Source organism: Ylistrum balloti, unplaced genomic scaffold, assembly GCF_031769215.1.
Source record: "Ylistrum balloti isolate Yb309-2 unplaced genomic scaffold, AGI_CSIRO_Ybal_v1 Utg370090, whole genome shotgun sequence".
NCBI classification, from domain to species: domain Eukaryota; kingdom Metazoa; phylum Mollusca; class Bivalvia; order Pectinida; family Pectinidae; genus Ylistrum; species Ylistrum balloti.
In genome coordinates this window covers 1-12,394 of record NW_026782122.1, presented here as the reverse complement: position 1 = coordinate 12,394, position 12,394 = coordinate 1, and the positions used below count along the sequence as shown (strand labels likewise).

At 40.1% G+C, this 12,394-nt stretch overlaps 1 protein-coding gene across 1 annotated transcript; it reads right to left on the bottom strand.

The window, feature by feature from the left end:
• Positions 1 to 6,184: 6,184 nt before the first annotated feature.
• Positions 6,185 to 7,837, bottom strand: LOC132549907 (neuronal acetylcholine receptor subunit beta-3-like; the record flags this gene model as incomplete). The annotated part of the gene is made up of 2 exons (XM_060213882.1): positions 6,185 to 6,612; positions 7,302 to 7,837. Coding segments are annotated over 2 exons (964 nt in total), but the record flags the coding sequence as incomplete, so codon positions are not given.
• Positions 7,838 to 12,394: the final 4,557 nt, after the last annotated feature.

The window sequence follows — 12,394 nt, the reverse complement described above, 5'->3', positions numbered from 1 at the left end:
TTTTCAGTTGTTCCTTTTTTTGCTCTTCGAACAAAAGAGAGTTGACTAAGGGGAAGCAACTACGTATACGGAAAAGACCCGTTCCGTTTTCACCCAACCGTTGTACAAAGCTAGTGTATGTTGGGTTTAATACCTTGTTATAGTGCTTCGCTGAAAGGCCAGAAGGCCGTAATAGTGTGAAACCATGTGAAACTCGTTAAATAAATAAATAATATAGTGCTTAATATTTCCGTCAAAAACAAAAACTTGCTGTTATATTTCAAATGCAGGGGGGGGGGGCATTTTAAAAATAAATTTAAAACATTTTAGATGATTGGAAAGGATCCTCCAAAACGTATTATTAAGTTATTAAGTTAAAAAGTTGTAATCATTAAGGGGAAATTTCAACGTAAATTAATCGTCTTTTTTTTCGAAGATCTTAACTATCTGCCTCTGTCATATATAATTAGAATAGAAGCTATAGTTAAAAAGTAAGAACGATGACAAGACGTTTGATTATCTAGATTAAATCTTAAATGGAAAAAGAAATCACTAGAGCTGCAGATATTGGCTCCATCCCTGGTGTGCTGTATAAGGCAGGACTTACTTTACTGACAACTTAAATTAACTCACAGACTTTTCATCATAGTTCTTACTACTAGTATTTATCTCACCTATTGTGAACTACCATTTGAAGCCAAAACCTAACAAAACAGAAATTACAGCAATATTTCGGCCATTTGTTCAAATGGCCAATTATGTAATTTTATACTTACTACCTGTTTTTTTAACATGATTAAATGATATGTAAATGTCAAACTGGATTATGTAAAAATGCTCGAATATAAGGTGACGTGTTTATTTTAATAGGCATACAAAACAAACCAACTGACTGCTCAATGTTTTATGGTTTAGTTTTAATCTGAAATAGAAGCAGACAAGTAGATGTTTTGAGTTGAAATTTGCTCAAGTTATTTATAACTGATAAAAATAATGGTAGAAAAGTATATTCACTCCAGCATGTCACATGCTCAATATCAGCATCACGAGGCTTTTGGTTATCGAGAGGAATAAGTTTTAAAATTTTAATATACGTGACCCCTTTGACCTTCAAAAGGAGTCAAGATAATTTATGTCAACAAAATTGCTAGCCATATAATCCCAGCATGCTACAGGCCCAATATCAGCACCATAGACCTCTTAGTATACTATAGATAGAAGGTGTGGGAGATTTGAAAATCATTGAAAAGTGACCCAATTTAATTCATGGTCAACTATGAAACAAAACGGATACAAACAAATAACATGTGTGTGTGGAAGATAAAGGAACACTTTGTCGTCAACTTCATAATGAACGTCATTCATATCATCCCATCGACTGTCAAACCGAAACAAAGGGAAGTAACTCTGGGCAACACATTATTGAAATCTGCCGGTAGACCTAATATCCCTTGGGTTTTACAGAACCTACGTTCTATTCATGTACCTGGGGTTATATCGAAATCATCCTCCAATTTCATTTTAGATCCTTTATCAGTTCAGATCTTTTGTTGTATACTAATAGAGTCGATCTTCTAACTATATTTCAGATATTGATTTCACCATCCGTCCGTCTGTCCTTAAACGCTGTCGATATTTCCGAAAAAGTTATTGGTAAATCATTCTCAAATTTCATTTTAAGAGACCGTTTGGTCATTAGTTGTATTTTTATTATTGTTTTGGGACTGATCAGAAAAAGAAAGTGGCTGACAGATTGACATCTTGAATATTGGAGATAATAGTTTGTTTCCGCTATTTCTGGAGAAGGACTCGTTGGATCTTTCTCAGATGTAGTTTTCTTTTGGTCCAGTTTTCGCATTGACCCAAATAATAACGCTATTTCAAGAGAAATACTTGGTGTTTTTTTTTCTTTTCATCCTGTTTTCGAAAAACATAGATTCTTTTAGTCGATCATCCAATTTCAAATATCTGTTTACCATCTCGTCACACTGTTTTCGACCTTAGTGTACATAGGTCTATAGTACAGTTGAAAAAGCTGGTCGATTCCGTGCCATCTCTTGCAATACGTACGTCAGTGCTAATACGCTCCACAATGATCATTTGTTTGATGAAGGTGACCGTGTAGTCATAGAAACGTTCCACTCTAATCTTCTACTTGTTGTGTTATAAGATGAAGTTGTCCGTGTAGTCATCCAGGCGTCACACACTGGCCTTCTACTAGTTGTGTTATAAGATGAAGGTGACCGTGTAGTCATAGAAACGTCACACTTAAATCTTCTTCTGGTTGTGTTATAAGATGAAGGTGACCGTGTAGTCACGGAAACGTCACACTCTAATGTTCTTCTGGTTAGTATGATAAGATGAAGGTGACCATGTAGTCATAGAAACGTCACACTCTAATCTTCTACTGGTTGCATTGTAAGAACTTCTATTCTAATGTATTTCTCTCAATTTTTATATGTAGGTTTCACTTGATCCCTTGTGTCCTTTTAATTTTGGGACTGTCAGATAAACAAAATACTGACCGGCAACCATTTTTTATTTGACATTTGAAGATTTTCATTTGTTGAGAGGAGTTCTAAAATTTCATATTATTAAAAGCAAATAAGAGAAAGAATTGGAGAGAAGGGAAAAATCCAACCTCTTCGTGAACAAATAAAGATCAAACACTGCATAGTGAGCGACAAAATTCCTTTGGGACCTCTTGTTTACCATAGAATCTGGAAAGCTATTCTTAACGCCGATCCTCTATTTCCATTTAAAATGTTTACCGCCGATTCTTGAAGCCGACCTTTTAATTTTAGAATCTTTACCAGAGAATTTGAAGTCGATCATCCAATTTTGATCCAACTTTCTCCCACCTCTGCCCATGTAGGATAGACATGTCCCATGTGGAACACCCATGGAGGATAAATCTATCCCACATGACTGCACTCGGTGACCTCAGTCGGTTATCACAACTGACTCAAACCGACGAGTGGATGCTTTGTTTCCAGGTTCCGTAATGCGCGACTGTAACATCACAGTTAACATTAACTATAACAATCCCTGTCCAGTGAACACAAATAAACGTCGGAGGATCATCTATGACTCTGATTCGGAATGAACACACGCGTGACACTCACACCATTGCAATTTTTCGCGCGCATAAACAATTGACGTCTTTATAAACTGGGAAATCCCCTTTTTGTCTATGACATCGCGGCAAGCCTACCCTACCATAATAAATGATACGGAGTTAAATGTTGTTCAATACAAGTATTTCCATGTATCTGTCGCTAATTAAAATATCTAATTTCCAAAAAATTAATGTTTTTAATGGTTATTCATATTGCGTTTGTAGTCTGTCATTTTGCTCTCGCGAAAGAATGTAGAATTTTGGAAACGTGAATGATGATATTCATGCGCCATTCAGGTACTTGTACCGTGGGATTTTTTTTTTACGTCGTGGTGGAAATAATGGGGTGGGAGAAAAATAATCAACCCCTACCCTCAGAGGATGTGACAGAGAAATCTCCAACCCTGGGTTTTTTTGTTTTTTTTTAGTCTAACCCTCGGCAGAGCCTCGGGTTAGACAACAACAAAAATCACCCCTCGGGTTGGAGATTTCTCTATCACACCCTCAGGGTAGGGGAAGATTCTATTAGTATACCACAGGTTCTATAAAGTCGATCCTCCAGTTTCAATTTTACAACGGGTTCTCGAAGCCAATTCTTCAATTTCATTTTCAAATTTTTACTGAAGATTTTTACGTCGATCTTTCAATTTCATTTCTTTTGTTACCATTGATTCTATGTTAAAGTTTTACCATGGATTCTTTAAAGGCGATCTATCAATTTTATTTTAGAATCTTTACCATAGATTCTACAACAGATCCCCTGATTCTATTTTGGATTTTTACCACCGATTGTTAAATCCGATCCTCCAGTTTTATTCCTCTAAATTTATCTGATATTCTTTCTCATATACTCTGCATTGAGAATATTATATATTAGTTCATAATCTTTATCAGAGACTGTGGACAGAAGTCAGAACTATTACTAAATCTATTAAAACATCAGGAGGAAGAGACTGACATTACTTATATCTGAGTTATAACATAAACCCCAGATATACATTGTTGGATTTTTTATATCTTCCAACATATTCCTTCCGGGAACACCTACATGTTTAAAACTCCTTTTAATCAATTATTTTCTTACTTTAACATCGAAACATACAATAATTTACCTTGTTCTCGCTTGGGAACTTGACATTACTCACTTCGATCAGCAAAATTTAAATGGAGAATGACGTCGATGAAGCAGAAGACGCATATCCCACCGGAACACCTGGTCTTACATTCTTGGCACGTTTAGGAGTTTCTGTGTAAATCTTTCTTTCGTTTATGTTTTAACCCGGTTTTCATTGAATTGAAGTCTGAACTAAGATTATGTTGACATGTTGGCGATAATTTAGCGGTCATATAAAATATACAATTCTGTACCAATCAATCTCATTTCACAAAACAAACAAAAATTGGTTCAGCCGTATTTGATTCTATACAAGAGAAACATGTATTGCTGATAACCACTATCAAAATAATGACAAAGGAACGATAAGTTACACGTGTAACATTACACATTTTAATCATAAATCAATTTAAATGGTAATTAAGATGACTGTTTGTTGGTTTTATCGCCCAGTGAACAGTGCTTTTTATGCGAACTCCTTATGATAAGTGGTCGCTATTTCACTGAACAACATGCGGGATACCTCCGTCGCATGGCATCTAGAGCAATTGGAGTGAAGTGACTTACCCATGAACAGAACAATTATAGCAAAGACCGGTTCATTTAGCAACAAAATAAATATACAAAGATGAATTGATTGAGCTATATAAAATATAGATGATACCAGCTTAAACCGCGCATATGTTATGTAATCAAGCCGAACGGAAAGTCAACGATCTATAGTTACTTGTATAAAGCAACCAAATATATAAATATGTCCCTGTGTTGTTCTATAACATAACCAGATATCTAGATAGGTCCCTGTGTTGTTCTATAACATAACCAGATATCTAGATAGGTCCCTGTGTTGTTCTATAACATAACCAGATATCTAGATAGGTCCCTGTGTTGATCTATAACATAACCAGATATCTAGATAGGTCCCTGTGTTGATCTCTCACATAACCAGATATCTAGATAGACCCCTGTGTTGATCTCTCACATAACCAGATATCTAGATAGACCCCTGTGTTGATCTCTCACATAACCAGATATCTAGATTTGTCCCTATGTTGATCTCGCACATACCCAGATGTATAGATAGGTCCCTGTGTTGATCTCTCACATAACCAGATATCTAGATAGGTCCCTGTGTCTATAACATAACATGGCCCCACTTGTATAAAACATCTCAACGTGAGATTTCCTTAAGTCGAGATTTTCCTCAGCTGATATCTCCTCAAAAACGGCTTGTATAAAATTTTCTCAAGGAACAGGAGGAAGTCATCGGCTAGGATGTCCTGAAATTCCTTGAGGAATTTTCATACAAGATATTTTCAAGGAGATATTAGCTGAGGAAAATCTCGACTTAAGGAAATCTCAAGTTGAGATGTTTTATACAAGTGGGGCCAGATATCTAGATAGGTCCCTATGTTGATCTCTCACATAACCAGATATCTAGATAGGTCCCTGTGTTGTACTATAACATAACCAGATATCTAGATAGGTCCCTGTGTTGATCTCTAACATAACCAGATATCTAGATAGACCCCTGTGTTGATCTCTAACATAACCAGATATCTAGATAGGTCCCTATGTTGATCTCTAACATAACCAGATATCTAGATAGGTCCCTATGTTGATCTCTCACATAACCAGATATCTAGATAGACCCCTGTGTTGATCTCTAACATAACCAGATATCTAGATAGGTCCCTATGTTGATCTCTCACATAACCAGATATCTAGATAGACCCCTGTGTTGATCTCTAACATAACCAGATATCTAGATAGGTCCCTGTGTTGATCTCTCACATAACCAGATATCTAGATAGGTCACTGTGTTGATATCTCACATAACCAGATATATAGAAAGGTCCCTGTGTTATCTGTTTCACATGTTTACAGAATGTATCATTGGTAAAACCTAGCATTTAACAAATCAATTCAACTATACAAGCAATGATAATTTATAGATATGAAATAATGTAAAACTATGTGCCTACATTTACATATCCATACAACATTAAGATTATACAACACCCACTTATTATAGCAGTTATAGTGAAATACCAAACAAAACCAAAATGGTCGATAATGTCTGCCACTTCCTTCCATGTCAGATCGTTCCAATCCTCCTCTGATTCAGGTATTTCTTGAATCCACGACTTTTCCTGATTCAGTGTCGGTTTATCGTCTACGTCTTCTTTATTTTCGCCATTCTTTCCGTCCTTAACCGTGGACGTCCTTTTTTTACATCGAAAGCATCCCTTCCAGAAAGAGGCGGAAGCCATTATCCGGATGACCTTCCGTGTTGCATCGGGTATCGGTACGTCATCTGAACGGCCGTGAAATCGGATGACGTAGATCGAAGCAATGACGGAAAAGACCGACATCATTAGGATTAGCAGCAGAAGGATAGCTGGAGATATAAAGTATAATATAAACGATAACATTGGGTAACCAACAGGGTAGATTGGGGAACATAAAACAATATAGTCGATAACATGGGGCAATAAACAGGATAAATTGGGGAACATAGTACAATATAGTCGATAACATGGGGCAATCAACTAGATAATTTCTGGGAACATAGTACCTATATAGTCGATAACATGGGGCAATTAACAGGATAGATTGGGGAACATAATACAATATAGTCGATAACATGGGGCAATAAACAGGATAGATTGGGGAACATAGTACAATATAGTCGATAACATGGGGGCAATAAACAGGATAGATTGGGGAACATAGTACAATATAGTCGATAACATGGGGCAATAAACAGGATAGATTGGGGGGCATAGTACAATATAGTCGATAACATGGGGCAATAAACAGGATAGATTGGGGAACATAGTACAATATAGTCGATAACATGGGGCAATAAACAGGATAGATTGGGGAACATAGTACAATATAGTCGATAACATGGGGCAATAAACAGGATAGATTGGGGAACATAGTACAACATAGTCGATAACATGGATACCATGGGGAATAAAATATAATATTGCCGATGGCATCGATACACAAGAGAACAAAACACAATATAATCGATTACATGGTGTAATCAACAAAGCACTGAAACAAAAGATAATGACTTACAGAGTACTGATATACTTTCCGACGTTGTTGGGATATGATCAGCCACCAAAGTCAGATAAACAGCGTAAGCCAGCAGGACAGTGAGAACAAATCCCATTTTTTCGCCTGAATCAACACTAAGCGAGAAAATGAATCCGTTCAGAATACCAAGAATGAGGATTGGAATAATTGTATTCATCACATAAAACTGAGGACGACGTCTAAATGTGGGCGAAATTGTCACCGTCAGGGTCTCGTGTCCAGCACGCTCTATGGTCTTCGTTTTCTTTGATGAGCGTACATATTCCCATTCGCCATTCTCATGATAAAAGTCCAAAGAGAAGACGGGATCTGCTGAAGGAGCCAGATCAATCAGAGAATCTGTATAGCTCCACGCAGTGATGGCGATCGGGCAGGTTTGAGTGTCAAAAGGATAGTATGTTGGATTGGTGTCGCAATGCAGTGCAAAGTTCCGAAGTGGGAGCCATTCCATGGAACCAGATGGAAATATCCGTATTGGTGTTATACCATCGTACATTATCTCTAGATCGCTCACTCTGCAACAATATGAAGAAAATATAGACAATAGAAGACTGGAAATAGACGCAACCATTACCAGTCTAAGAATTAAATGTTTATAAATTGGGAATGCTTTTTATGAATCGTCCAAAGAACGGATTTGTTAACGTTGCTACACTCAGTGTAGTGGTGAGACGCGAACACTCAACTACATTGGATAGCATGCGAAGTGTGACCACCTTCTATCCAGAAGTATCCTTTCAGTCTCAAACTGATCGTTAGGGATGACCTTAACCTTCGTCAGTCAAAACCTTTAACCTTAATTAAGTAATGTACCTTTACCTTCGTCAGTCCAGAAGTACTACCTTCGGTCGGAAGTACCTTTACCTTCGTCATTTACAGTGGTACCTTTACCTTCGTCAGTCCAGAAGTGCCTTTACCTTCGTCAGTCCAGAAGTAACTTAACCTTCGTCAGTCCGGAAGTACCTTTACCTTCGTCAGTCCAGAAGTACCTTTACCTTCGTCAGTCCAGAAGTACCTTAACCTTCGTCAGTCCAGAAGTACCTTAACCTTCGTCAGTCCAGAAGTACCTTTACCTTCGTCGCAGTCCAGAAGTACCTTAACCTTCGTCAGTCCAGAAGTACCTTTACCTTCGTCAGTCCAGAAGTACCTTTACCTTCGTCAGTCCAGAAGTACCTTTACCTTCGTCAGTCCAGAAGTACCTTTACCTTCGTCAGTCCAGAAGTACCTTTACCTTCGTCAGTCCAGAAGTACCTTAACCTTCGTCAGTCCAGAAGTACCTTAACCTTCGTCAGTCCAGAAGTACCTTTACCTTCGTCAGTCCAGAAGTACCTTTACCTTCGTCAGTCCAGAAGTACCTTTACCTTCGTCAGTCCAGAAGTACCTTTACCTTCGTCAGTCCAGAAGTACCTTTACCTTCGTCAGTCCAGAAGTACCTTTACCTTCGTCAGTCCAGAAGTACCTTTACCTTCGTCAGTCCAGAAGTACCTTTACCTTCGTCAGTCCAGAAGTACCTTTACCTTCGTCAGTCCAGAAGTACCTTTACCTTCGTCAGTCCAGAAGTACCTTTACCTTCGTCAGTCCAGAAGTACCTTTACCTTCGTCAGTCCAGAAGTACCTTTACCTTCGTCAGTCCAGAAGTACCTTTACCTTCGTCAGTCCAGAAGTACCTTTACCTTCGTCAGTCCCGAAGTACCTTTACCTTCGTCAGTCCAGAAGTACCTTTACCTTCGTCAGTCCAGAAGTACCTTTACCTTCGTCAGTCCAGAAGTACCTTTACCTTCGTCAGTCCAGAAGTACCTTTACCTTCGTCAGTCCAGAAGTACCTTTACCTTCGTCAGTCCAGAAGTAACTTTACCTTCGTCAGTCCAGAAGTACCTTTACCTTCGTCAGTCCAGAAGTACCTTTTCGTCACCTTCGTCAGTCCAGAAGTACCTTTACCTTCGTCAGTCCAGAAGTACCTTTACCTTCGTCAGTCCAGAAGTACCTTTACCTTCGTCAGTCCAGAAGTACCTTTACCTTCGTCAGTCGGGAAGTACCTTTACCTTCGTCAGTCCAGAAGTACCTTTACCTTCGTCAGTCCAGAAGTACCTTTACCTTCGTCAGTCCAGAAGTACCTTTACCTTCGTCACTCCTGTTAGTTGCTTTACATCCGTGAGTCCAAGTACCTTTACCTTCGTCAGTCCAGAAGTACCTTTACCTTCGTCAGTCCAGAAGTACCTTTACCTTCGTCAGTCCAGAAGTACCTTTACCTTCGTCAGTCCAGAAGTACCTTTACCTTCGTCAGTCCAGAAGTACCTTTACCTTCGTCAGTCCAGAAGTACCTTTACCTTCGTCAGTCCAGAAGTACCTTTACCTTCGTCAGTCCAGAAGTACCTTTACCTTCGTCAGTCCTTTACAGAAGTACCTTTACCTTCGTCAGTCCAGAAGTACCTTTACCTTCGTCAGTCCAGAAGTACCTTTACCTTCGTCAGTCCAGAAGTACCTTTACCTTCGTCAGTCCAGAAGTACCTTTACCTTCGTCAGTCCAGAAGTACCTTTACCTTCGTCAGTCCAGAAGTACCTTTACCTTCGTCAGTCCAGAAGTACCTTTACCTTCGTCAGTCCAGAAGTACCTTTACCTTCGTCAGTCCAGAAGTACCTTTACCTTCGTCAGTCCAGAAGTACCTTTACCTTCGTCAGTCCAGAAGTACCTTTACCTTCGTCAGTCCAGTAGTACCTTTACCTTCGTCAGTCCAGAAGTACCTTTACCTTCGTCAGTCCAGAAGTACCTTTACCTTCGTCAGTCCAGAAGTACCTTTACCTTCGTCAGTCCAGAAGTACCTTTACCTTCGTCAGTCCAGAAGTACCTTTACCTTCGTCAGTCCAGAAGTACCTTTACCTTCGTCAGTCCAGAAGTACCTTTACCTTCGTCAGTCCAGAAGTACCTTTACCTTCGTCAGTCCAGAAGTACCTTTACCTTCGTCAGTCCAGAAGTACCTTTACCTTCGTCAGTCCAGAAGTACCTTTACCTTCGTCAGTCCAGAAGTACCTTTACCTTCGTCAGTCCAGAAGTACCTTTACCTTCGTCAGTCCAGAAGTACCTTTACCTTCGTCAGTCCAGAAGTACCTTTACCTTCGTACCTTTTACCTTCGTCAGTCCAGAAGTACCTTTACCTTCGTCAGTCCAGAAGTACCTTTACCTTCGTCAGTCCAGAAGTACCTTTACCTTCGTCAGTCCAGAAGTACCTTTACCTTCGTCAGTCCAGAAGTACCTTTACCTTCGTCAGTCCAGAAGTACCTTTACCTTCGTCAGTACCTTCGTCAGTCCAGAAGTACCTTTACCTTCGTCAGTCGGGAAGTACCTTTACCTTCGTCAGTCCAGAAGTACCTTTACCTTCGTCAGTCCAGAAGTACCTTTTCGTCAGTCCCTTAGTCCAGAAGTACCTTCGTCAGTCCAGAAGTACCTTTACCTTCGTCAGTCCAGAAGTACCTTTACCTTCGTCAGTCCAGAAGTACCTTTACCTTCGTCAGTCCAGAAGTACCTTTACCTTCGTCAGTCCAGAAGTACCTTTACCTTCGTCAGTCCAGAAGTACCTTTACCTTCGTCAGTCCAGAAGTACCTTTACCTTCGTCAGTCCAGAAGTACCTTTACCTTCGTCAGTCCAGAAGTACCTTTACCTTCGTCAGTCCAGAAGTACCTTTACCTTCGTCAGTCCAGAAGTACCTTTACCTTCGTCAGTCCAGAAGTACCTTTACCTTCGTCAGTCCAGAAGTACCTTTACCTTCGTCAGTCCAGAAGTACCTTTACCTTCGTCAGTCCAGAAGTACCTTTACCTTCGTCAGTCCAGAAGTACCTTTACCTTCGTCAGTCCAGAAGTACCTTTACCTTCGTCAGTCCAGAAGTACCTTTACCTTCGTCAGTCCAGAAGTACCTTTACCTTCGTCAGTCCAGAAGTACCTTTACCTTCGTCAGTCCAGAAGTACCTTTACCTTCGTCAGTCCAGAAGTACCTTTACCTTCGTCAGTCCAGAAGTACCTTTACCTTCGTCAGTCCAGAAGTACCTTTACCTTCGTCAGTCCAGAAGTACCTTTACCTTCGTCAGTCCAGAAGTACCTTTACCTTCGTCAGTCCAGAAGTACCTTTACCTTCGTCAGTCCAGAAGTACCTTTACCTTCGTCAGTCCAGAAGTACCTTAACCTTCGTCAGTCCAGAAGTACCTTTACCTTCGTCAGTCCAGAAGTACCTTTACCTTCGTCAGTCGGGAAGTACCTTTACCTTCGTCAGTCCAGAAGTACCTTTACCTTCGTCAGTCCAGAAGTACCTTTACCTTCGTCAGTCCAGAAGTACCTTTACCTTCGTCAGTCCAGAAGTACCTTTACCTTCGTCAGTCCAGAAGTACCTTTACCTTCGTCAGTCCAGAAGTACCTTTACCTTCGTCAGTCCAGAAGTACCTTTACCTTCGTCAGTCCAGAAGTACCTTTACCTTCGTCAGTCCAGAAGTACCTTTACCTTCGTCAGTCCAGAAGTACCTTTACCTTCGTCAGTCCAGAAGTACCTTTACCTTCGTCAGTCCAGAAGTACCTTTACCTTCGTCAGTCCAGAAGTACCTTTACCTTCGTCAGTCCAGAAGTACCTTTACCTTCGTCAGTCAGTCCAGAAGTACCTTTCACCTTCGTCAGTCCAGAAGTACCTTTACCTTCGTCAGTCCAGAAGTACCTTTACCTTCGTCAGTCCAGAAGTACCTTTACCTTCGTCAGTCCAGAAGTACCTTTACCTTCGTCAGTCCAGAAGTACCTTTACCTTCGTCAGTCCAGAAGTACCTTTACCTTCGTCAGTCCAGAAGTACCTTTACCTTCGTCAGTCCAGAAGTACCTTTACCTTCGTCAGTCCAGAAGTACCTTTACCTTCGTCAGTCCAGAAGTACCTTTACCTTCGTCAGTCCAGAAGTACCTTTACCTTCGTCAGTCCAGAAGTACCTTTACCTTCGTCAGTCCAGAAGTACCTTTACCTTCGTCAGTCCAGAAGTACCTTTACCTTCGTCAGTCCAGAAGTACCTTTACCTTCGTCAGTCCAGAAGTACCTTTACCTTCGT